The 27,814-nt window shown below is 45.5% G+C and overlaps 1 protein-coding gene across 1 annotated transcript in view; it reads left to right on the plus strand.

The window, feature by feature from the left end:
* The window catches only part of slc15a4 (solute carrier family 15 member 4), a 138,231-nt gene that overhangs the window by 55,063 nt on the left and 55,354 nt on the right, over positions 1 to 27,814 (plus strand). The window contains exon 6 of the mRNA XM_072495770.1: positions 27,119 to 27,274. Within this exon, the coding sequence (XP_072351871.1) occupies positions 27,119 to 27,274 (156 nt within the window). The remainder of the gene's footprint in view (positions 1 to 27,118; positions 27,275 to 27,814) is intronic.

Below are 27,814 nucleotides of genomic sequence, written 5' to 3' on the forward strand. Positions count from 1 at the left end.
CAGCCCCTGACACAACTGAAGTTTGGAAGGACTAACTTTGTCATTGATTTTTTTGCACATGTGTCAACAAGTGCCTCAGTCATCTTGTGTTGGCAGGAGATCCATTGATATAGTGTCCCTTGATGGAACCTAGGAAATAGTTTTAGGAGTAGGCCATTTGGCCCTGCAAGCCTGTTCCATCTTTCAATTCGATACTGGCTGATCTTGTACCTCAATCTAATTTTCCTGCACTATCCCCATATTCCTTGATGCCTTTACTATCTTTCACGGACTCGATGACTGTACCTCCACATCCCTCGAGTAGAGAATTCAAAAGATTTACCATCCTCTGGGTGAAGAAATGGCTCTGTCGCAAATGGCTTACCTCCTATTCTGAGACTGTTCCAGACCACCCCCCCCCCCATTCCCGCTCAGCGAAGGGAAACAAACTTTCTGCATCTACTTTGTTGAGCCCTTTAAGAAGTTTGAATGTTTCAATGAGATCGGCCCTCGTTCTGCTAAGTTCTAGAGAGTACAAGCCCAGTCTTCTCTGTCCTCCCTAATAGCACTACCTACACCACATGGGCTGCAGGGGTTCAAGAAGACAACTCACCACTACTTCTCAAGGGCAATTAGGGACGGGCAATAAATTCTGGCCGACCAGTGGTTCACACGGTAACAAGGAAACATGTGACACTCGCGAATAAATATGAGATGTCTCTTGCTCTCTCAACACAGTGGCCTGATCAGTAGAATATTTTGATACCTATGCTAGGCATGTAAGCTCTTGCTAGATCAACAATTTATGCTACAAAAGTGCAGGTACAACGTGTTTCTACATCCATTGTGAATCAACAGATGTAGGGCCATTGGTACGAATCTACTGTGGAACCTACTTGGGGCTACTTTGTTCGTTTACTTGGCGGTTTTGATTTTCTTAAAATGGTGTCGACATGAGATGGCTCCGTGAAGTGAAATGCAAAACAGCTTGCCATCTAGAAAATAAATTAGTGTGTTCATGTTTTTTCTAATCTTTAATTTTCACTGTTGTCCTGCTGTATTAGTTTTCATTAGATTGCTATTCATTATCTTTTTTAGTAAATGAGATATTACTCTTGTAATCTTTGGCAGTTTTATTTAACAATCTCATTCAGAAAGACCAAAAGGGTGACTAATGTGGCGTAGGGCACACTGAACCCCAATTGTTTATGGCAAATGTAGCTTGGTGACTGCAGCAACCAGTTTTGCAAGTGGTGGCAGAGAGAAGTCCAGCTCAAGAACCAGAAAAAGAGAATAGTTGATTCATGAGCCACTAGAGAACTGGAGAGTATACAGGAGCCAATGGAGTTTGATCTTTGAGGCCAACAGGGAAGTTCAGATTGATACTGGAAAATGGTTGAGGAGGACAGTATGATCCACAAGGCCAGTGGAGGAGCAGAGAATGGTCCAGGAATGAAATGGAGGAGCAGAGTAATAGGCAGAAAATCAGAAGCTGGTCCAGTTCAGTACCTCCACAAGCAGTGAAGGTACAGCCAGGAAAGCAGCAGAGCAACAAACTTCAAATCTGAAATGAGAAGAGCTGTGAAAATGAAATAATTTAATTTCAAATGCACCTTCTGTTTTGAGAAACATTGGAATTGACAAGGTGCCACATAGGAGACTGTTAAATAAGTTAAGAGCCCCTGGTGTTCAGGGTAAGATCCTGGCATGGATAGAGGATTGGCTGACTGGCAGAAGGCAGAGAGTGGGGATAAAGGGGTCTTTTTCAGGATGGCAGCCGGTGACTAGTTGTGTGCCTCGGGTCGGTGCTGGGACCACAACTTTTCACAATATACCTTAATGATCTGGAAGAAGGAACTGAAGGCACTATTGCTAAGTTTGCAGATGATACGACGATCTGTAGAGGCACAAGTAGTATTGAGGAAGTCGGCGGGCTGCAGAAGGACTTGGGCAGGCTAGGAGAGTGGGCAAAGAAGTGGCAGATGGAATACAATGTGGAAAAGTGTGAGGTTATGCACTTTGGAAAGGAGAAATGGAGACATAGACTATTTTCTAAATGGGGAAATGCTAAGGAAATCAGAAGCACATGGGGACTTGGGAGTCCTTGTTCATGATTCTCTTAAGGTTAACGTGCAAGTTCAGTCGGCAGTTAGGAAGGCAAATGCAATGTTAGCATTCATGTCAAGAGGGCGAGAATACAAGACCAGGGATGTACTTCTGAGGCTATATAAGGCTCTGGTCAAACCCCATTTGGAGTATTGTGAGCAGTTTTGGGCCCCGTATCTAAGGAAGGATGTACTGGCCTTGGAAAGGGTCCAGGGGAGGTTCACAAGAATGATCCCGGCAAAGAAGAGCTTGTTGTATGAAGAACGGTTGAGGACTCTGGGTCTGTACTCGTTGGAATTTAGAAGGATGAGGGGATCTTATTGAAACTTGCAGGATACTGCGAGGCCTGGATAGAGTGGGCATGGAGAGGATGTTTCCACTAGTAAGAAAAACTATAACCAGAGGACAATCTCAGATTAAAGGGATGATCCTTTAAAACCGAGATGAGGAGGCATTTCTTCAGCCAGAGGGTGGTGAATCTGTGGAACTCTTTGCTGCAGAAGGCTGTGGAGGCCAAATCACTGAGTGTCTTTAAGACAGAGGTAGATAGGTTCTTGATTAATAAGGGAATCCGGGATTATGGGGAGAAGGCAGGAGAATGGGGGTGAGAAAAATATCAGCCATGATTGAATGGCGGAGCAGACTCTGGGCCGAGTGGCCTAATTCTGCTATTTTGTCTTATGGTCTTATGTTTCATAGTTTTGTAATAATATTTTATTTAGGTATTTGAAAATTTTTATAACAGTAACATAAACAATGACTTCAACATGGTAAACTAAACATTTCCACCCCAGCCCAATCTTCATGCACCTCAACCATACAACAACAATCTGCCTGCCTCCCCCACGCCCCCCCCTTGGAATACTGCATCTGCTGACATTTTAATTTTCCCCGAGAAAGTCGATAAACAGCTGCCACCTCTGGGAGAACCCTAACATTGACCCTCTTAAGGCAAACTTTATTTTCTCGAGACTGAGAAACCCAGCCATGTCACTAACCCAGTCTCCGGGCTACCAGGAAGACAAAGACCAAGACGTCGGCCTCTTTCGCCCCCTGAACTCCCGGATCTTCCTACACCAAAGATCGCTACCTCCGGACTCTGCACCACCCGTGTTTTTAGTACCGTGGACCTTGCCTTAACAAAATCCTGCCAAAACCCTCTCAGCTTCGAGCATGCCCAAAACATGTGGACATGATTTGCTGGGCTTCCCACGCACCTCGCACACCTATGCTCAACGCCGAAGAACTTACTCATCCTAGCCGCTGTCATGTGTGCCCGGTGGACTACCTTAAATTGTATCAGGCTAAGCCTGGCGCATGATGAGGTATTAACCCTGCCTAGGGCATCCGCCCATAGACCCGCCTCTATCTCCTCCTAGCTCGTCCTCTCACTTGCCCTTAAACTCCTCCACCGGAGTTTCCTTCGCCCCGAAAGCTCCTGGTAAATATCCAATACCTTCCCCTCTCCCGCCCAGGTACTGGAAACTACTCTATCCTGTAACCCCCGTGGCGGCAGCAACGGAAAGGTCGGCACCTGTTTTCTCAGGAAGTCTCGCACCTGCAAATACCTAAAACCATTCCCTGCTGCCAAATTAAATTTATCCTCCAAAGCTTTCAAACTGGGAAAGCTCCCGTCTATAAATAGATCCCCCATCCTTCTAATTCCTGCCCTCTGCCAACTCCGGAACCCGCCATCTAGCCTACCCGGTATAAACCTGTGGTTATTATAATTCGGGGTCCAAATCGATGTTCCCTCCACTCTCTTATACCTCCTCTATTGCCCCCAGATCCTCAGAGCCACCACCACCACCAGACTTGTGGAGCATTGGGCCGGCGAGAACGGCAGAGGTGCCGTTACCAATGCTCCCAGACTGGTGTCTTTACATGACGCCGCCTCCAACTTCTCCCATGCCGACCCTTCCCCTGCTGCCCGCTTCCTAATCGTGGCTATATTAGCCGCCCAGTAGTAATTGCAGATGTTCGCCAGCGCCAACCCACCCTCCCCCTGACTGTGCTCCAGCAACACTTTCTTCCCTCGCGCGGTTTTACTCACCCACACAAAGCCCAAAATAATCTTATTCACCCGCTTGAAAAAGGCCTTTGGGATGAAGATGGAGAGGCACTGAAAGACAAACAGAAATCTGGGAGGACCGTCATTTTCACAGTCTGTACCCTCCCCGCCAGTGATAGCGGGAGCATGTCCCATCTCTTAAAGTCCCCTTCCATTTGTTCTACCAACCGGGATAGGTTTAACTTGTGTAGTACCTCCCATTTCCGGGCCACCTGGATTCCCAGATATCAAAATCTCTTCCCTACCATTCTAAGCGGCAGCTCTCCCAGTCTCTTCTGTCCTCTTGCCTGGATCGCAAACATCCCTCATTTCCCCATGTTCCATTTATACCCCGAAAAATTGCCAAATTCTCCCAAGATTCGCATTACTTCCCCATCCCCTCCGACGGGTCCGAAATGTACAAGAGCAGGTCATCTGCGTAGAGCGAGACCCAGTGCTCTCTTCCCCCCCACCCGCCGAACCAGCCCTTTCCAGTTCCTAGAGGCTCTTAACACCATGGCCAATGGCTCTATGGCCAGCGCAAACAGTAACGGGGAGAAGGGGCACCCTTGCCTTGTCCCTCGGTGTAGTTCACAATACCCCGACCTCAGCCGGTTCGTACGCACACTCGCTACTGGTGCCTGATAGAGCAACCGCACCCAGTCAATAAAGCCCTCACCAAACCCAAACCTTCCCAGCGCCTCCCACAGGTAATTTCACTCCACCTGATCAAAAGCCTTCTCCGCATCCATCGCTACCTCCACCTCCTCTCCTTCTGAGGGCATCGTAATAACATTTAGAAGCCTTCGAACATTGGCCTTGAGTTGCCTTTCCTTAACAAATCCCGTCTGGTCTTCCCCTATCACGCCCGGTACACAGTCCTCGATCCTTGTGGCCAGTATCTTAGCCAGCAGTTTGGCATCCACATTCAGTAGAGAAATCGGCCTGTATGACCCGCATCGCTCTGGATCCTTCTCCCATTTCAGGATCAATGAAATCGAGGCCTGCGACATTGTTTGGGGGGGGGCGGGCGGGGGGGAAGAGAGGACTCCCTTCTCTCTCACTTCGTTAAATGTCGTCACCAGTAGTGGGCTCAATATCTTCTTATAGAATTCCACCGGGTAGTCATCGGGCCCCGGGGCCTTACCCAACTGCATGCCCTCCAGCCCCTTGATTATTTCCTCAATCTCAATTGGGGCTCCCAGCCCCTCCACCAGGTCCTCCTCCACCCTCGGGAACCTCAATTGATCCAGACATTGCCTCATCCCCTCCACCCCGGACGAGGGTTCCGACTCATATAATTTACTATAAAAGTCTTTAAACACCTCATTCACCCCCCGCTGGGTCCAGGACAGTGCTACCGTCTCTACTCTTTACTTTACCTATCTCCCTGGCCGCCTAACCTTTCCTGAGCTGTTGCGTCAACATTCTGCTTGCCTTTTCCCTGTACTCATAGATCGCCCCCCTTGCCTTCCTCAACTGTTCCACTACTATCCCTCTGGTCAACAGCCCAAACTCCGCCTGTAACCTCCGAGGCTCCCTCAGTACCCCCCCCCCCCCATCTGTTCCATAAAACCCTTCAATTCCTTTGCCGCAGCTGGCCTCCACCCTGTGCTGAATTTTGACCGATCCAATTCCGGATCAGTGACTGTTGAAGTCCCCTCCCATGATCAGGTTATGAGACTCTAAGTTTGGGATCTTACTTAACACCCACCTCATAATTTCCACGTGGTCCCAATTCGGATCATATATGTCACAAGTACCACTTGCACCCCTTCCAGCTTCCCACTTACCATTATGTACCTACCCCCCTTGTCTGACACGATTCTCCCTGCCTTGAATGCCACTCGTTTGCTGATCAAGATCGCTACCCCCCTGGTCTTTGTGTCCAGTCCTGAGTGGAACACTTGGCTAACCCCCACCCCTTCTCGTCTGGTCTGTAACCTTTAGGTGTGTCTCTTGTAGCATTGCCACGTCCGCCTTCAGTTCCCTCAAATGCGCGAACACGTGTGCCCTCTTGACCGGCCCATTCAGTCCTCTCACATTCCATGTGATCAGCCTGGACGGGGGGCTTCAAACCCCCCCCCCCCCCCCTCTGCCGACTAGCCATCACCCTTTTTAAGCCAGCCTCAATCTCGCGCCCTCCGTTTCCTCGAGTCCCCACTCGGGCTGTCGCCGTTCCCGACCTCCCATTTGTCCCCTAGTAACAGTTCCTCCCCTGTCAGCAAATCAGATTCCCCCCCCCCCCTCCCCCCCCCAACAACAACACTAGAAACCCAATCCCCCAAGTCAAGCTCCAGCTTAACACTTCTCACCCTCCACTGCGCTTCCGAGAGTCAGCTGACCCATGATGACTCGATAGCTCCCGCCCCTGGCACCCAGCAGTCTGTCTCCCTATTGTATTCTCCTCTCTTTCCCCCCCCCCCCACATGAATAAACATTTTTAAAGCCTCACATTCCCCAGTAAACAAACAACAGAAAAAACTGAAGAAACAATCACTTTAGAAAAATAGTCACCCAAAAGGCAGAACTAAATTCAAAGCCCATCCCCCCCCAAACAAGGTCTCTGCAAGACAGATTAACCTTTAACAATCCACACAGCCCATTATTTCACATAGAGCTACTTAAATTTATAGAATCCAGCACCACAAATCGCTGCCACAGTACTTCTCCCAAAGCTTAAGTGTCTTTTAATTCGCCTCCAGCTTCATTTCTTTAATAAAGGTCCATACTTCGTCTGGCGTTTCAAAATAGAAGTCCTGTTCCTCATGTGTGACCCACAGAAGGGCTGGATACAGCATCCCGAACTTCACCCCCTTAAAGAAGGTCGTTTTTGCCCGATTGAACCCAGCTCGCCTCTTGGCCAAATCCGCTCCCAGGTCCTGATAGATGCGCAACTCACAGTTCTCCCACTTGGTGCGCCATTCTTTCTTGGCCCTCCGCAAAAAGTGTTCCTTGTCCATGAAATGGTGAAAACGTACCTCCATGGCCCTCGGCGGCTTGTTCGCTCTGGGCTTCCTCGCAAGGGTTCTGTGCGCTCTGTCCAATTCCAGGGGCCGAGGGAACACCCCAGCCCCCATCAACTTCTCCAACATGTCCGTCACATAGGCCCTCGCACCCAATCCCTCACTGCCTTCAGGGAGGCCAACAATTCTGAGATTCTGCCTCCTGGACCTATTCTCCAGGTCCTCCAGCTTCTCCTGCATTCTTTTCTGGCGGTCGTTCATCATCCCCACCTTGCTTTCCAGCATGGTTATATACTCCTCGTGCTCGGACAACTTTTGTTCGACCTCCTGCATTGCTCTCCCGTGGGTTTCCTGATTCTGAACCACTTGATCAATCAAAGCCTTAATCGGGTCCAGCTTGTCCTCCTTCAGCTTGGCGAAGCAATCCTCGAAAACCTTCACCAGCTGCTCCGTCAACCACTGTGCCGTCTTCCCACGGCCCTTGCTCTCCACCATGCTGTCCCGCGTTACCAGCTCTGCTTGCATCTCCCTTATAGGACTTTGTCGTCTCACACAGCCACTTCTGGTCCAATTCTCCATACACCGGAGAGGGATTGTCCCTTACTATCTCACTTCAGTGATTTATTTATCCCATAAAATCCGAAAAAAATCGGGGGGAAAAGGTCCAAAAGTCTGTTACAGGCAGGAGCTATCAAATGTGCGACTGACCCCTCCATGGCCGCCACCGGACGTGTTATGTTTCATAGTTTAGTGAAGGGACTAAGATTTCAACTTTTCCAAAAGTTGTTTGAACTTATTTACCTTCACTAAAGGCTAGTTTTGCTGCTGCTATGTGTCATGCATGATTTGTTATAGGAAAGGAAGGATTAATACTGCCCTAGGACAATAAGTTTAAAAATTCTTCTCTGGAGACTTCTGTTATGTCACCCTTTAATGAATATACATTATGTAGTATTGAAAGATAAAAATGTAGGAAAAAGACATTGAGGTGATGGTTGACCTTTAAATAAAAATGTTTTCCTAGCTCATGGCCTGTCAAATATTGTGACAGGAAGTTGTCCTACAATAGCCAGCAACCTTTGCATCTGTCAGTGAGACCTTTAGTATTCACAAGGCTGAAGGTAGAGTCTGCCCGTTGTTAGAATAGTTATATCAGCTGAAGATCCAAAGGTCACAGCTGCTGACATTAGTCTTGATAAGTTTGCCGTTCTAAACAGTGGTGCAGCTATATTGGTGATATTGTCTGCTGTTCTAAATAACGATGCACTCATTTCATTATTTTCAATAGATGTGGCTTCAGTTGCAAGATGCGTGTCAAACATTGAAGTCCAGCAAGTAGCTGGCATTATCTAAAGACAGTTTGAGTCCTTCTAGTTATTTACTTTGTTCCCATTTCTATTATTATTTTTGGTCCGTGGACCCATAATTGGGATGTGCCTTTAAGCAGAAGACTCGGTTGAAATAACCTGCTTGCCAGGACACTGTGTTACCAGGTGTTGTATTTTGTAAGGGAGAAACCAGACTCCTCAGCTCTGAATGGATCTTGGAAATCTTCTTTGGAGTAACTCGGTTCGATTGGTTAGCAGGCAACCGGTCAGTGATTGGTTCCTGCATGATGCTTTCTGGGAGAACTTAGCAAAAGTTCCTTCCCATGGGTGGCACTATTGCTTCACAGCGCCAGGCTCTCGGGTTCAATTCCCACTTGGATCACTGTCTGTGCGGAGTCTCCATGTTCTCCCCGTGTCTGCGTGGGTTTCCTCCAGGTGCTTCGGTTTCCTCCCACAAGTCCCGAAAGACGTGCTCGGTAGGTGAATTGGACATTCTGTCTCCCTCTGTGTACCCGAACAGGCCCTGGAATGTGGCGACTAGGGGATTTTCACAGTAACTTCATTGCAGTGTTAATGTAAGCCGACTTGTGAAAATAATAAAGATTATTATCCCTCACTCAATTAGTGAGTGCCTGGCACAACCTTTGCTGTGAACCTGAAATAATGCTGAGTCTGCTGAGAAAGTAGACAATCTTGCCAGAGATGAAGTCCAGAAGGAAGACGTCATCCTAGTGCATCAAGGATCCTTGTCCTTTTATTTTTTTCCCTTTACACCATCATTTCCCCTCTGTTGTTTCTCTATGTGGGCCAAGTTAGAAAGGGGAGGGGTTTTCAGAAAGGGGTAGTAGATCGTAACAACTTTTTTCTGTACACAATAAAAGGTTACTTGTGTTTTGAAGTTACAAATCTCGTGACCAGTGTCCAATTGGCTCAACCAAGGACCTCGGGTATTTAAAATAAAAGCTCATTTCAGCTGTGTTGTGACTCTGGATCAAGTGGAGCTAGAATTCACCGTGCACTAGCCAGGGTGTCATGACAATAAGCTAAGTCATAAAAGCTGCAGTTATTGTTTGTTAGTAATTGTTAAGTTATGAAAAATGTATTTTGTACTCAACTTGATTTTGTGCTTGTGCAATATATCTGAAGATATTTAAGAATCATTGATTTATTTTCTGACGATCCATTTGATCCATCCTAAAGGGTCAAGCATTACTGTGCTTTCCACACACACTTTTGTACAGCAAATTCTTTCCAGTAATTTTTTTAAGAAAGCTGTTGACTCATAGTGCCAATATTAGGAATTTGGAATGTCAAAAAATAGCTGGTGTAATAAAATTGATTAGGCCTGCCTCCCAATAATTGGTTCTATTGGTTATGGACAATTAGTGGTATGTGTGCACTGCTGCGTTTAGCCGGCATTCTAAATGGGATGCGATTTTAACATTAAGATGGAATACTTGGCAGTGAGTTGGTGTAAAAATGATCATTACTTCCAAATAGGGATATCTGAATGAACTACTGCAGCTTCTGTTTCCTTGCTGGCCATCTGTAGGTTGCAGCACTTGTGTATTCTTACAAGTTGAAATTCTGAAATATATATATTATATACACTTTTCTGTAATGTGTTAACTTAAGAGCTTAAGTGATTAAATGTATCTCATAGTGTGACCTTGAGTCATTCAGCATGATCCTGCATTTCTACTGAATTAGCTGACTTCAGCTGGTGAGATCGGGTTGCTAGAAGTGTCCGTGTTGAAGAAAATAAAATTCCTGCTACTGCTTGTTGTCCTGTAACTCCTGTTAACCGTTAAGAGAAAACCAGATCGGAATCGGCCCTTGCTGCTCTCTTCCCATCAACACGATGTCTTGTTTCCACTTGAGCAAGATACAAGATGGCTACCAGCATCAGTATTTTAAAGAGACAAATTGATCTTTAGTTGATTTAGTTAGGTGTGTGACATTTAAATTACATCATATTTGAACCTATTTTTACTACAGACCTGGAGATGTTTTTGATCAACATTGTTGTTCAGGAAGATTCTCTAGTTATTTGTAAATCTGTCTGTGAAACAGTTATTAATTTGATTTCCCCAATGCACTTTAAAGCAGCAACTTCCCAGTAATTATTATTTTTCTTGTATGTTCCTTTTCCAGTTTGTAATAAAAACAGATCATGATTGAAATGAGCTTCAAAGTACATTTCACACTATTATTCTTGGGGAAAGAATAATTGCAGTGTGCCAGTTAAAATGAAAGTATTTAAAAAGGTCACGTTGAAGGCAATTTTTAAATAGTTTGCTTTTGATGATTCTAATCATTATAGACCAAATGTAAGCGTGTAGTTTTATTAGTAATTATTTACTGCTAGGGGTCATTCTGTAACATAAAGATATTATGGGCTGTTCAGAAGTAAAGCCAATGATCTGAAACAACAAAGAACATAACAGCACAGGACCGAACAGGTCCTTCGGCCCATCAAGCCTGTGCCGATCCAGAGTCCTTATTTAGACCTATTTAGTGCCCAAACCCAAATCTCTCCAATCCCAGCCTGTTCATGTGTCTATCAAGATATATCTTAAATGCTGTTATCGTGCCTGCCTCCACCACCTCCACTGGCGCCCAGCACCCTCTGCATGAAAACATTCCCCACACACCTCCCCAAAACTTTCCCCTTCTCACCTTGAACCTGTGCCCCTTGTAATTTAGTCTTCCACCCTGGGAAAAAGTTTCTGACGATTCACCCTGTCTATGCCTCTCCTAATTTTGTAGACCTCAATCAGGTCTCCCCTCAGCCTCCGACTTTCCAACACAAAAACAGAAAATACTGGACAACCTCAGCAGGTCCGACAGCATCTGTGTAGAGAAAAGGGAACTAACATTTCGAGTCTGGATTACACTTTGTCAAAGTTTGTAAAGTTTGTCCGAATTTATCACCTCTGACTGAAGAAATTCCTCCTCACCTCAGTTTCAAAGTATCGTCCCTTCAGCCTGAGGCTGTGCCCTTCGGTTCTAGTATCTCCTACTAGTCTTTCCTACTAGTGGAAACATCTTCTCCACGTCCGCTCTATCTAGGCCTCTCTGCATTCTGTAAGTTTCAATGAAATCCCCCCCTCACCCTTCTAAACTCCATGAGTACAGACCCAGAGTCTTCAACTGCTTCTCATATGACAAGCTCTTCATTCCAGGGATCATTCTTGTGAACCTCCTCCGGAACCAGGACTTCTAAGTCCCTTTGTGCTTCAGATTTACAAAGCTTTTCCTAATTTAGAAAATAGTTTATGCCTCTATTCTTCCTACCAAAATGCATAACCTCACACTTTTCCACATTGTATCCCATCTGCCACTTCTTTGCCCACTCTTCTAGCTTGTCCAAGTCCTGCTGCAGCCTCCCTACTTCCTCAACACTGCCTGTCCCTCTACATATCTTTGTATCAACTGCAAATTTAGCAACAGTGTGCGCAGTTCCTTTTTCCAGATCGTTAATGTATATCGTGAAAAGTTGTGGCCTCAACACCAACCCTGCGGAACACTACTAGTCACCGGCTGCCATCCTGAAAAAGACCCCTTTATCCCAACTCTCTGCCTTCGGCCAGTCAACCAATCCTCTATCTATTCTAGTATCAAACAGCAGAGGACCCAGAACTGATCCCTGCAGTACACCACTGGTAACTGGGATCCAGGCTGAATATTTGCCATCCACCACCACTCTCTGACTTCTATCGGTTAGCCAGTTCGTTATCCAACTGGCCAAATTTCCCACTATCCCATGCCTCCTTACTTTCTGCAGAAGCCTGCCATGGGGAACCTTATCAAATGCCTTACTAAAATCCATGTACACTACATCCACTGCTTTACCTTCATCCACATGCTTGGTCACCTCTTCAAAGAATTCAATGTGACAGGGGTGGTACCAGGGGATTGGGGAGTGGCGAATGTCGTGCCCCTGTTCAAAAAAGGGAATTGGGATAACCCTGGGAATTACAGGCCAGTTAGTCTTACTTCGGTGGTAGGCAAAGTAATGGAAAAGGTACTGAGGGATAGGATTTCTGAGCATTTGGAAAGACACTGCTTGATTAGGGATAGCCAGCACGGATTTGTGAGGGATAGGTCTTGTCTCACAAGTCTAATTGAATTCTTTGAGGAGGTGACCAAGCACGTGGATGAAGATAATGCAGTGGATGTAGTGTACATGGATTTTAGTAAGGTATTTGATAAGGTTCCCCATGGCAGGCTTATGCAGAAAGTAAGGAGGTATGGGATAGTGGGAAATTTGGCCAGTTGGATAACAAACTGGCTAACCATAGAACATAGAGCATACAGTGCAGAAGGAGGCCATTCGGCTCATCGAGTCTGCACCGACCCACTTAAGCGCTCACTTCCACCCTATCCCCGTAACCCAATAACCCCTCCTAACCTTTTTGGTCACTAAGGGCAATTTATCTTGGCCAATCCACCTAACCTGCACATCTTTGGACTGTGGGAGGAAACCGGAGCACCCCGAGGAAACCCACGCAGACAAGGGGAGAATGTGCAGACTCCACACAGACAGTGACCCAGCGGGGAATCGAACCTGGGACCCTGGCGCTGTGAAGCCACAATGCTATCACTTGTGCTACCGTGCTGCCCACAACCGATAGAAGTCAGAGAGTGGTGGTGGATGGCAAATATTCAGCCTGGAGCCCAGTTACCAGTTATGTACCGGAGGGATCAGTTCTGGGTCCTCTGCTGTTTGTGATTTTCATTAATGACTTGGATGAGGGAGTTGAGGGATCGCTCAGTACATTTGCAGATGAGCCAAAGATTGGTGGAGTTGTGGATAGTGAGGAGGACTGTTGTCGGCTGCAAAGAGACATAGATAGGATGCAGAGCTGGGCTGAGAAGTGGCAGATGGAGTTTAACCCTGAAAAGTGTGAGGTTGTCCATTTTGGAAGGACAAATATGAATGCGGAATACAGGGTTAACGGTAGGGTTCTTGGCAATGTGGAGGAGCAGAGAGATCTTGGGGTCTATGTTCATAGATCTTTGAAAGTTACCACTCAAGTGGATAGAGCTGTGAAGAAGGCCTATGGTGTGCTAGTGTTCATTAGCAGAGGGATAGAATTTAAGAGCCGTGAGTTGATGATGCAGCTGTACAAAACCTTGGTACGGCCACATTTGGAGTACTGTGTACAGTTCTGGTCGCCTCATTTTAGGAAGGATGTGGAAGCTTTGGAAAAGGTGCAAAGGAGATTTACCAGGGTGTTGCCTGGAATGGAGAGTAGGTCTTACGAGGAAAGGTTGAGGGTGCTAGGCCTTTTCTCATTAGAACGGAGAAGGATGAGGGGCGACTTGATCGAGGTTTATAAGATGATCAGGGGAATAGATAAGAGTAGACAGTCAGAGACTTTTTCCCCGGGTGGAACAAACCATTACAAGGGGACATAAATTTAATGTGAATGGTGGAAGATATAGGGGGGATGTCAGAGGGAGGTTCTTTACCCAGAGAGTAGTGGGGGCATGGAATGCACTGCCTGTGGAAGTAGTTGAGTCGGAAACATTAGGAACCTTCAAGCGGCTATTGGATAGGTACATGGATTACGGTAGAATGATGGGGTGTAGATTAATTTGTTCTTAATCTAGGACAAAAGTTCGGCACAACATCATGGGCCGAAGGGCCTGTTCTGTGCTGTATTTTTCTATGTTCTATCGAATTAAATTTCATTTCTTACTAACAATGCAACCCCCCCCCTATCCATCTGACTGTCCTTTCGATAGGACACATATTCATGGATATTTAGATCAGCCTTGATCCCCTTGCAGCCACATCTCTGTCCATAACATCTCTGTCCCCAACATCACACCCACCAATTTCAACGTGGGCTATGTGCTCATTTACCTTGATTCGTATACGGTGTGCATTCAATCTGCATTGACCGCCTCCCTTCTCATACTTGACTCCTTATCTGCTGCGAATGTTTTGTTCCTTGCCTAGTCAGGAGCTACAAAGAAAAAAATAAACATTGAGGCTGTTCTATTCAGACTTATTATAGATTGATTGATTGGAGAAGGGTTCTTTTTTACACTGATCGTTACCTAGAAAAACTGGCATGCTTTCCTAAGTATCATTGTCCTGTACTGCTGGATCTGATACAGGGTTTACTGGGATGGACCTTTAAGTCCTGCCTCCAGGTTATATCACAAGGAAAATAATTGTTATGATGTCTTAACCATGAGGAAGGTTATCTACTGCAGGTATGGTCAAAATAATACTTCTGAAAGAAATATTTCTTTCAGTGTAATGTCCCTGCATCTCTTTCTGCAACCATTTGAATAATTACAGAAGGATTTGAGTGTCTCTTTGTCCCCTACCCCCTCCTACTTTAGTATCCTCAACTTTGAATTATATATGGCAAATTAATAATAGGCTGAGAGACATTCATTCGTAGGTATGAAAATGAATGAAAATCGCTTATTGTCACAAGTAGGCTTCAAATGAAGTTACTGTGAAAAGCCCCTAGTCGCCACACCTGTTTGGGGAGGCTGGTATGGGAACATTAACCCATTTTATTCTCCAGTTCTACAAATCCATACAGTTTTTTAGTTACATTGTTGGAGCAGCAGTGACTGCGAACATGGATTGCAACATGGCATTTGAGAAGAATTTAAATTGTCTAAAATATTTGGAACCCAACTAATTAATACTGCCGCATTTTTTCCTCCCCCAACTCAAAATTGAAAAAAATTAAACACTGCCCTCTCACTGCTTGTTGATTTAGTAAGTCTGTTATCAGTAAATTAACATATTAATTATAAACTGACTGTTCAAAAATTGTGCCGGAGAACATGCAAACTTTTTTTTAACAGATTTGCAGTAAAGAAATGTAACATTACATTTAGTTTAGGGGGAGGGTGAAAGCTGATCTGGCAAGGTGGGATGGTCTCCCTCTGTCACTGGCGGGTCGGGTACAGGCAGTTAAAATGAATGTGCTGCCGCGATTCCGGTTTATTTTTCAATGCCTGCCGATGTTCCTGCCAAAGGCATTTTTTAGAGAGATTGAAGGGATGATTACCTCGTTCATATGGGTATGGGAAGGTGGCCAGAATTAAAAAGGTGCTACTACAGAGAGGAAGGCAGGTAGGGGTTTTGGGTCTTCCGAACCTGATGTATTATTACTGGGCGGCGAATGTGGCGAAGGTACGGAGCTGGGTCAGAGCGGTTGACTCCCAATGGATCAGAATGGAGGAGAGTTTGGGTAGGGGATCGGGATTGAAGGCGCTAGCGACAGCGCCGCTCCCGACGGCCCCAGGGAGATACTCAGGGAGTCCGGTAGTAATAGCTTCATTGTAAATTTGGAGGCAGTTTCAACAGCACTTCGGGTTGGGGGAAGGGTCAATCGGAAATGCCGATTCGGGGGAACCATAGATTTGAGCCAGGGAAGTGGGATGGAAATTTTCGGAGATGGGAGAAGAAAGGAATTCGGACACTAAAATATTTGTTTCTTGGGGGTCGTTCTACGGGATTGAAGGAGCTGGGAACGAAGTATGGGCTGGAGCAGGGGGAAATATTTAGATACATGCAGGTTCGAGACTTTGCCAGAAAGGAGATAGAGCTTCCCAGAAGAGCCGACTTCCACATTGTTGGAGGAGGTGCTGACGACAGGGGGACTGGAGAAGGGGGTAGTATCGGTGGTTTACGGGGCTATTTTGGAGGAGTAGAAGGCGCTGCTAAAAGGGATCAAGGCACAGTGGGAATAAGAGTTGGGAGAAGGTATGGAGGATGGGTTCTGGTGTGAGGTGCTCCGGAGGGTGAACGCCTCCACCTCGTGTACGAGATTGGGGCTAATTCAGCTGAAGGTGGTGTATAGAGTGCACCATACAAGGGTAAGGATAAGCCGGCTCTTTGAGGGGGTAGAAGATCTGTGTGAACGTTGCGGGGAGGCCCACAAACCACGTTCATATGTTTTGGTCCTGTCCAAAGCTGGAGGCTTAATGGAAGGAGGTGTTTAGGGTAATCTCTAAAGTGGTGCACGTGAAACTGGACCTGGGCCCTCGGGAGGCCATATTCGGGTGTTGGACCAGCTGTGCGGAGGCAGATGTTGTAGCCTTCGCCTCATTGATCGCCCGAAGGCGGATCCTGTTAAGGTGGAGATCAACCTCTCCACCCGGTGGCCTGGCGTGGAGGGGGGACCTGCTGGAATTCTTGACGCTTGAAAAGGTCAAATTTGAACTGAGGGGAAGGATGGAGGGGTTCTACAAATCATGGGTGTTATTCATTATGCACTTTCGAGAATTTGATCACATCGAACATTAGGGGGGTTGGGGGAGGGGGAGGGGTCTGTCGGGCAGCACGGTAGCCTTGTGGATAGCACAATTGCTTCACAGCTCCAGGATCCCAGGTTCAATTCCAGCTTGGGTCTCTGTCTGTGCGGAGTCTGCACATCCTCCCCGTGTGTGCGTGGGTTTCCTCCGGGTGCTCCGGTTTCCTCCCACAGTCCAAAGATGTGCACGTTAGGTGGATTGGCCATGATAAATTGCCCTTAGTGTCCAAAATTGCCCTTAGTGTTGGGTGGGGTTACTGGGTTATGGGGATAGGGTGGCGGTGTTGACCTTGGGTAGGGTGCTCTTTCCAAGAGCCGGTGCAGACTCGATGGGCCGAATGGCCTCCTTCTGCACTGTAAATTCTATGATAATGATAATGTGTTAATGGTGACTATGGGTGATTCCAGATTCCTTTTTGTCATTTGTTTATGTTAACATGCGGGCTAATGTTTGGGGGTTTGGTGGGAGAATGGGATCATTGTTATTGATGTGGGGATTGACATTACATGCGTTACTGATTATTGTTTATTGTTGGGTGTAAATTTGCGTGAAAAAGGAAGAGATTTAAAAAATATTTTTTTTAAAAAACATTACATGGAAAAAACACTGGTTCACTACATTATAAAATCTTGAGAAAAATGATTTTTGTTTTAGTTGGGTGGTGATATTGATGTATTTATGTTAATGTGCACGTTATTTGTTTACCTAGAAATGCCTATAAAAAACGTAAATAGGGACTGAAGCCTTTTTTCACCCTTTGAGCCTCCTTTACCATTCAACAAGATTATGACTGATCTTCGACCTCAATTCCACCGTCTCACATTATTCCCATATCCCTTCAGTCACTTGGTACGCAAAAATCTATAGACTTGTGACCTGAATATACTCAACTGACTAAGCATCCTCCGCCGTCTGGGGTAGGGAATTCCAAAGATTCACAATCCTTTGAGTAAAGAAATTTATCCTCATCTCGTTTCCAAATAGCTGACACCTTGTTCTAGATTCCCCAGCCGGGGGAAAGGTTTTCTCTGTTCTAGTGCAGTTCTACAACACTGGAGGTGATTCATGAAGGCCCGCCTTCTCAACCTTGTCCATCACCTGATCTTCAGGTTAAATCGCCGACAGTCAGTGCTCCCCCTCAAAGAGGAAAGGAGCCTCTGGTCCTATGGGACTCTGACGACTTTACCTTTGCTGGGTAGATGTCAGTGCTGTAAAAGTAATATGGAAAATTGCCCAGGTCTGCCAGTCCACCAAAAAAGGGACTGTTCCATCCCGGGCAATTACTACCCAATCAGTTTACTCTCAATCATCAGCAAAGTATTGGTAGGTGCCATCGGCACTGCCACCATGCGCACTTAGACCACAATAAGCTCACTTTGGGTTCCACCAGGGTGTCTCAGCTCCTGACCGCATTACACCGTGGTCCAAACATAGACAAAAGAGCTGAACCCAGGAGGTGAGACTGATTGCCTTTGACATCAAGACAGGCAGCATTTGCCTGAGTGCAGCCTCAAGACGCCCTAACAAAACTGGAGTTCTGCATCGGCCGGAATTATACCTCACACAAAAGAAGACGGTTGTGTTTGTTGGATGTCTACCATCTCAGTCCCAGGACATCACTGCAGGAGTTCCTCAGGATAGAAACATAGAAAATAGGAGCAGGAGGCTATTAGGCCCTTTGAGCCTGCTACACCATTCATTATGATCATGGCTGATCATCCAATTCAATAGCCTAATCCCATTCTCCTCCCCCCCCCCCCCCCCCCCCACACACACACACACACACACACCATATCCTTTGATCCCCTTCGCCCCAAGAGCTATATCTAACTGTTTCTTGAAAACATACAATGTTTTTTGCCTCAACTGCTTCCTTTGGTAACAAATATCACAGACTCGTCACTCTCTGGGTGAAGAAATTTCTCCACCTCTGTCCTAAATGATTTACCTTGTATCCTCTGACTGTGACCCCGAGTTCTGGACACCCCTACCATTGGTACCATCCTTCCTGCATCTAACCTGTCTAGTGCACCAACACATCTCCTGACCCACCATCAGCCCCATCATCCTTGGCCACTGCTACACAACCATCAAAGGTACCTACCACTCCATCCCCCGACTGCATTTTGAAAATTCGTACCACAAGACGGTGTTCCTTCTGCATATATGCAGAAACGTCTAGCGGGAGAATCCGGCTAAGAAATTCATGCATTGCTGGTCCGAGGCAATGGAAGAGCTCCTAGGCAACTGCTTGGAGTCAGTGTACTGGTCCATATTCAAAAGCTCCGCGACCACTGTAGACAAGTATGCCATTAACATCACAGACTTCATCAGTAAGTGTGTTGAAAACTGTGTGCCAAAGAATGTGCGTTACCCAACCAGAAATCATGGTTTAAACAGGAGATCCACTCACTACTGAAGTCCAGATCGGAGTCATTCAAGATGGGCGACCCTGACCTACACAAGAAATCTCGGTAAGAACTCTGCAAAGCTGTCAGGGATGCCAAGAGACAATACCATGCTAAGCTAGAGTCCCAAGATCAATGACACAGGCTCTCGTCGGTTGTGGCAAGCTTAACCAATATAACGGGCTACAAAGCAAAACCAAGTAGAATCTCTGCCACCAGAGCACCCCTCCCCAATGACCTCCATGCATTCTATGCTCATTTCGAGCAGGATGCCAATGAACCGTTGTCAACTACCCAAACAGCCTTGGACACACCCATATGTATCGTCACAGCCTCCGAAATTAGATCGGCCTTCTTGAAGGTGAACCCATGGAAAGCAACAGGCCCCAACTGAATCCCTGGTCATGCACTCGGATCCTGCTCGGACCAACTGGCGGAGTGTTCACTGACATGTTCAACCTCTCCCTACTCCGCTCCGAGGTCCCCGCCAGCTTCAAGAAGACAGGCTTTATACTGGTGCCAAAGAAGAACCAGGCAATGTGCCTCAACTACTACTATCCGGTGACCTATCATTATGAAGTGCTTCGCGAGATTGGTCATGAGACATGTCAGCTCCAAGCTTCCAGATTGCCTTGATGCACTGCAATTTGCATAGCTCCACAGCCGGGCCCCCGGCAGATGCTATCTCCCTGGCCCTACACACATCCCTGGAGCATTCAACAACAAGGACTCCTACGTCAGACTCCTATTCATTGACTGCAGCTCCGCCTTCAACAGAATAATCCCAGCCAAGTTCATATCCAAACTCCAATACGTAGGACTTGGCTCCTCCCTCTGCAACTGGATTCTCGGCTTCCTGACCCACAGACCACAATCAGTAAGGATAAACAATAACACCTCCTCCACGATAGTCCTCAATACCGGGTCCCGTAAGGTTGCATGCTTAGCCCCCTACTATACTTATACACACACGACTGCGTGGCAAAATTTGGCTCCAACTCCATCTACAAGTTTGCTGATGACACAACTGTAGTGGGTAGGATCTCGAACATCGATGAGTCAAAGTACAGGAGGGAGATAGAGAACCTAGCAGTATGGTGCAATCACCACAGTATCTTCCTCAGTGTTAGCAAAACTAAAGAGCTGGTCATCGACTTCAGGAAGCAAAGTGTCCTACACGCCCCTGTCTGCATCAATGGTATCGTGGTGGAGATGGTTGACAGCTTCAAATTCCTCAGTGTAAACATCAGCAGTCTGTCCTGGTCCACCCACATCAACGCTATGACCAAGAAAGCACAACAGCGCTTATACTTAAGAAATTAAGGAAATTCGGAATGTCTACATTAACTCTTACCAATTTTTATAGATGCATCCTATCTGGCTGCATCTCAGCTTGGTATGGCAACTGCTCGACCCAAGACCGCAAGAAACTACAGAGTCGTGAACAGAGCCTAGTCCATCACGCAAACCCGCCTCCCATCCGTTGCCTCTGTCTGCACCCCCTGCTGCCTTGGGAAAGTGGGCGGCACAATCAAAGACCCCTCCCACCTGGGCTATTCTCTGTTCCAACCTCTTCCATCACTGTTCCTTCACTGTCACTGGGTCAAAATCCTGAAATGTCCTCCCTAACAGCATTGTGGGTGTACCCACACTATGTGGACTGCAGTGCTTCACGAAGACCGCTCACCATCACCTTCTTGAGGACAATTAGGAGTGAGCAACAAATGCAGGCCTGTGAAAGAATAGGGAAAAAAAGTCTCTTTAAAATTCTGTATCGCCTCTAGTTATTTTAAGATCCCAGGTCTGTACTGAGTCTACTTAATCTTCCTTCTTCAGACAATCCTCTTATCCCGGAACTAGTCCAGTAATCCTTCATTGCTCTCTTGGACAAGGATGTCCTTTTTGGGTAAAGAGATCAAAACCACAAAGCATTCAAGGTGTGGCCTTATCAATGCCCTATATGACAGTAGTATAAAAATTATCTTAGACACCAATCCCTTCATAACAAAAGCTAACAGACAATTTGCCTTCCTAATTTCTGTATACAAATTTCGTGATTCAAGTGCAAGAATACCCAAATTCCTCTGAATGCAAACTTTTCCTGGTCTCTCGACATTCAGAAAACTATTCTGCTTTTGTACTTTTTCTACCAAAGTGGATAAATTTACTATTTGCTGTTCGTGCCAACTTAGACAAAACTGTCTATGCTTAGTACCAAAGTAATGCACCTACTAAGAAGATGAATCAAAATTGACAGATTTAATTTCCTCTCCATAAAACTGATTTGTAGTATTTAGAATAAATTTTCTATTGAGCATCCTTCTCAAGCCCAGAACACTTAAACAGTATGCAGTTTTTGAATTTAAACCCTGGAATGTCCTTCTGAGAGCTGTGCTATGAGAGAGTAAGTTCGAACATGCTGGAATCTTGCCACTTTAATTTGAATAAAGTTTGTGAGGTTTTTGTATTCTCTATTGGAGGGAAAAGGTAAATTAAAAAGTGTTTTATTCCTCCTTTGAATGCAATTACAATAGAATATTCAGTTGATTGGTCATCTTTATATGAATGTTTTCAGATTTTTCTAACAAGATATGAAAAATTAAAATATTCTATCTTCTATGATCTAATTGCATGACATTTATAAATTGGTATAGAATTTTCATTTAATTTAGCCATGTATAGAAAAAAAAAGTTGGCTGCCTTCTCTGTTCACTCATACAATACATTATAAGTGAGGAAGGCTGTCACATGTGATTTAATTGATTCACTCAAAAGCCCCTGCATTCCTCACTTTGCAATATATAAATGTCAGTTTTTTTTTCTGTTATTCAGCTTGGAGTCTCTTCACACAAAAAAAATGGGCGTGATCTAATGGGAGAAGCACTAAGTGCAGTAGTGAGAGAGAACTGCCGGGTGCTTCCTGATAGCTGACCAGACGGGACCATGACTGATATCTAACGCTAATTAGGGCTGGTTGCAATGTCCAACGGGCTTCAAGTCAGAAATGGTCATCCCTCCATCTGATTCGCCTGGACCGCGCCTGGCAGCTCCCCGCTAACAAGGGGGAGCAGCTCTTAAACCATTGCCCATAGCAAACCCCAGACAGCACAAAGCCATGCCACCGCACAAACCATGCATGGTTCGGAGATGCTGTCTTGGCCCAGCTGTTAGAGGCAATGGAGTCGAGACCAGAGGGATTCAGAGGGTCAGCCACAGGTCAACAAGTGCTGCCTGGGAGGCAGTGGCAGTGACCATCACCGCAGAGAGTGTCACAAGGAGGACTGCCATAAGAAACCTCCACCGGCATCAGCCCCCTGGCACTGATCCAGCCTGCCCACCCCAACAACCCAGCAGTTTGCGTGTGGCTCACAATGCTTTTTCTCTCTCACTGCAACAGAAGTTGGTCCATAAAAGGCGGGAAAGGGCTCAGACAGGCAGCAGGGTGCTGGACATCAGAGCCCTCACCCCCTACGACGAACGGGCCCTCAAGGTCACTGGGGTGACTGAGGACAGTGCGGTCACTCCCGTTGAGATTGGCTTGCGCCACCGAGATGAGGATCCACCAGCCCCCACCCAGATGAACTGTGTGTTGTTCATGCCAGTCATAATGGTCTGACCCTCTCACTGACCACATCTCCATTCTCCTGCTGGATCTCCATCTGATGCCGGTGGCGCCCGGTGGACACCCGCCAGGGGCATGAAAGGCTACAGGGTGAGGAAAACAGTGGACTGCCTCCACCTCTGATGTGCATCAGGGGACACACCTAGACGTAGCGGCAAAGTACGGTGGCCTAACCAGAACGAGGATCACTGGGGGGGGGGGAAGCACCATTGGTAATTAGGGTCACGATTGTTCACCATTAAAACACGTTACACCCGAGATATGTCATAGAATCTACAGTGCAGAAGGAGGCCATTCGGCCCATCGAGTCTGCACCGGCTCTTGGAAAGAGTACCCAACTTAAGCCCACACCTCCACCCTATCCCGGTAACCCAGCAACCCCATCTAACCTCAGGTCAATTTAGCATGGCCAATCCACCTAACCTGCACATCTTTGGACTGTGGGAGGAAACCCACGCAGACACGGGGAGAACATGCAGACTCCGCGCGGACAGTGACCCAGCAGGGAATCGAACCTGGGACCCTGGCGCTGTGAAGCCATTGTGCTAACCACTATGCTACCGTGCTGCCCTTGTTTCTGAGGGGGAAGATCAGAAACCTGTGATGCCTCTGTCACGTTATTCCGCATTGTGGGCTAGCCTGCACCCCCAATCCCCTGGGCACAGTAGTCCCAGATCTGGGGGCCTCCTTCTGAGGCATACCATGTGCAGATAATTTGCCTGAGCACCCTGACAGCAGACAGACCGGAGTCAGACCATGGCATAGATTGAGGAGCACCAGAGCTCCCCTCACAGCAGGTTATCATCACTCTCCTGCCTTGTATATTGACCCGCTAACCGTGCCTGATGTGTTATGTACTCTGGGATAACACAGGCTACAACTCGATGTAGCTTTGACCAAAAGATACTCCAGACGTTGAAGTAAGTTCAATGTGAACCATCAGCACAGTTCACTATGAGTTTGCCTCTCCTGCTAATATTGCTATAGTAACTCCGTCTAACTAACCAGTCTGCTCTAAGCCCCGTGGTGGGTGTGATGCTTCTGATCTTCCCCTGTCCTTCTCTTTTGAGTGTCGCCTGTGGAAAGAGAAAGAGCGTGTGTGCCCTGTCCTTGTATATATGGGTTTTGTAATGCCCCCTTATGGTAGTGTCACCTCTGGGTGTCTTGTCTGCCCATTGGTCGTGTCCTATTCTGTGTGTTCATTAGCTGTATGTCTGCATGTCATGACGTCTCTGGTGCTCCCTCTAGTGTTTATTTAGTTGTAGTGTATTTACATTAACCCCTTGTGTATTTACAGTGATGCATATCACCCCAGTGCCGACATAGGCCCATCACCCTGGAGTGATGTTACACTGACTTTGGGAGGATGGGACAGGGTGATTGGGGGGTCGAGAGGGGATTGGGTGTGTGTGGGAATGGTTGGGTGCCCTCCCTGGACCTCTGGACATGCCAAAACCCGCCACCACCTCAGAGGTCCCAATGCAACTGCGGGAATTGCCCGGAAAGTTTCAACTTCCGATAGGGAATTCCATGTTTCCAGAACCCTTCGACAAAGTCTCCAATCCTGAGTTGGGGTTGAAGACTTCTGATGGTTCTGACTCTTTTTCCTCCCCAGTTCGCCTCACTCATTCACTAACATCTTGTAAAGCTATTTAAATGTCCCAAAGTTTTTCAGTGTGTTTGTGAATGAAGACAATCAAAATAATGCAGTAAAAGGTGGCGTGGCTTGGATTCCACCAATGGTGAAGGACTCCGAAGGCTGGTGTGCTCTGTATTTCATTAGGGGCCTGGCTCGGCAATAAATACAAAGCTCCTTCACTGTCAAAATAGGTCTGGAGTGGCAATCCCGTGACTGCTGCTCCTCAGAAAATTTGACCTTTGATGCTGGATTGCAGACGTTTGATTGCAGAGGAGATTAAACTAAATGTGTTTCCAAATACAGATTTCAAATAATGCACATTTTCTAAGTGAAACTTTCAATGTCAAATTCTAACTGTATTCCATTTCATTTTCGTTTCACATAGCTTGGGCTATGTTTAGTGGTGGACCTGTTTAGCTAGTTCAGAATTTTCCTTGAGGGGCATTATCTGTCAATTCCAGAGATGAATTTCTTATAATTTGCTACTGCTGCCTTGATACATCCAAACTCTCAAATGAACTGCTTTGGTTGTTGAAATTTGATCTCTGCACATGGCATATAGCAAGTCACTAGAGACCCTAGTTTTGTGCATCCTTCAACAAACTAGGATTACATGAGATACTTACTATCTCTCTCTCCCAATAAAATTGTCTTTATTTCTCAGTAAAAGATTATGCAATAACAAAAAAAAGAAATGAAGTTAGCATCTTGATTCGAGTTTTTTCCCCCCTCAGTGCGCTGAGAACCCAGCCCCGGGGTCACTGTCTATATGGATTTGCACATTGTCTACATGGGTCTCACCCCCATAACCTAAAGATATGCAGGGTAGGTGGATTGGACACGCTAAATTGCCCTTTATTGGGGCGACAAAATGAATTGAGTACTTTAAATTTATTTTTTAAAAGATTTCTTCCCCCCCCCCCCCCCCCCCCCCCCAGTCAATGTCAAGCAATTGGTTTTAATACAACTTTGTGTTTGTAAAATAAATTGTACCTCGCTCTGGCCCTTCTAATTTCAGCACTTGAAGATTTTAATGAACGGTATAAATAATGTGCTATTTGCCTGATTGCAAACATTTAAACTTTACCCCCTCCACATTATAGTAGTCTTCTACTTTGTGAGTTCCCTGCATATTCAGTTGCACTAATTAAATCTGAACCAAGGGCGGCATGTGGCGCAGTGGTTAGCACTGGGACTGCAGCGCTGAGGCCCCGGGTTTGATTCCCTGCCCTGGGTCACTGTGGAGTTTGCACATTCTCCCCATGTCTGCATGGGTTTCACCCCCACAACCCAAAGATGTGCAGGTTAGGTGGATTGGCAATGCTAAATTGTCCCTTAATTGGAAAAAAATAAATAATTAGGTACTCTAAATTTATGTTAAAATAAATTAAATCTGAACCAGTTTTGAAAAGCATTGTAATGACAGTTAATGGCAATAATGAGTGATTCAAAGTTTCCACTTTTCACTCATTTGTTTTGTTCAGATGAAATTATAAATCGGAATAATGGTTTAGAATTGGGAATTGAATCTCATTTTATCAAATGTAGCTTTACATATTTCATGATTCACATTGTCAAGATCTCCATAAAGACTGATGAAGTTCAAAAAGAAATTCAAACCTCCAGCTGAAAGGATGATGCAGCAAGTTTTCACGATTTGATATGTTTTCTGTATTGAAAATCTAATTCTATGGATCAAACACTATCTTCTGGCAACTTATACTTTTAACAGAATAATACTCAGCTTATTTTTAGCATAACCAAAAAAGAACTTTGCAGGAAACATAAATATTCAATTCTCCCAGAATCAGTTCAAAAGGATTCCTCATTCCCAAAGTTTTCTTCTGTTGTTCTCCTCTCTCAGCTTGGTAACTTCTAACCCTAGAAATGTCCACAGTAGATGCTCCCTCAAGCCAGGCAAATCTTCCAGCTTCATTTTAGCTCCTCACACATTTTATCATTCTAATCTGAGCATGCATTCCATCTCTCACTTGTGAACTTGCTCACTCTGGCAGACTAACCTGTCTGTGATATTTTAGGAAAGCCTGTAACCGGACATCTCATCTCAAAGCCCTGAAGGGCATTAGTGAACTAACCCGATTGGTTGTTACAACAGTGATTTCATGATCATCATTAGGGTTTTAATTCTATATTCAAATTTCACATCTGCCATGGTGGGTCCTCCTGTATCTCTGTATTGCTAGTCCAGTGACAATACCATTACATCACCGCTTCCCCTGATGCTGATTAATGATTATTGGTTCCCAACTCTCTCATCTTTGATATAAATGGACAAATTAAAGCACAATTGCCTTCAGCCTGACATTCTCAACCCTTTTCTGGGACTTTGCACTCTGTCTATCCACTGTTTGGCGACACAAGCTGTTGCCATTGTTTCCAAATGTAAATACCTTGCACCTCCATCAAGGTTCTCTTTAAACTCGTGACAATCAAACCACCCAGTTTTAATGTTCGCCAGTTGTCAAAACAAGTCAAAATATCCTCTTCATTTTGCCCTAAATTAAAGACAATCCCAAAAGTGACAAACTTGAGCCTCAATTGTAGCAATATGGTCTTGAAGACTGAAATTTCAAAACCAAAAGTAAATCCATAAAACATGTAATGGTTTGTTTCCAAGATAAATATGACAACATAAGCGAAGACTTGAGGATTAATGGGCTGCATACATGTTAGTTACCAAATATCCTGTTATTCATTTCAGGAATTCTGGAGGATCAACGCTTGAATAGCCTACGAAATGGTACTGTTGAGCAACAGATTGGGAACGTGTGGTACAATGCTGCACCATTATCAATATGGTGGCAAATTCCACAGTATGTAATGATCGGGATTAGTGAAGTATTTGCAAGTATAGCAGGTAAGCATTGAAAACAACTAATAGGATTTTTGGATTTTGTAAGTATTAACATCTTGTACTTCCTGCTGTTTTATGTGTACAGAAGGTGCAGCTGAATGTAAACCAATATTCTTTTGCTGCAAGGCACCAGAGCAATAAAGTAATGAAGTTCAGGTAAGTTAATTAGACATGAAGATGAAGTATTGTGGATGGTGTGAATGGGATTGAATGTCAAACTTGGAATTAATTTCTAGTTTGCTGTGTATGTATATGTTAACTTTGTTCAAATTGAATTTATAACACTTGTGTTAGAAGTGACAAAATTCTACTTCAATTACTCACATAAGGAGGGCAGCACAATATTGTCACCATTCAATAATGTTGAATGCACTCACCTTGGTTTTCCTTCCGAACACCAGGGTATGTATATTTTATATATATATATATATATATATATATATATATAATGAATTTTCTTTCCTGTGAAAGGGTATTTTGCAATACATAACTTTCCAATTGCAGGAACTACAGGTAGCGGCTGCACATCCAACTTCAAGACTC

This window comes from Scyliorhinus torazame, chromosome 1 (genome assembly GCF_047496885.1).
Source record: "Scyliorhinus torazame isolate Kashiwa2021f chromosome 1, sScyTor2.1, whole genome shotgun sequence".
Taxonomy (NCBI): Eukaryota; Metazoa; Chordata; class Chondrichthyes; order Carcharhiniformes; family Scyliorhinidae; genus Scyliorhinus; species Scyliorhinus torazame.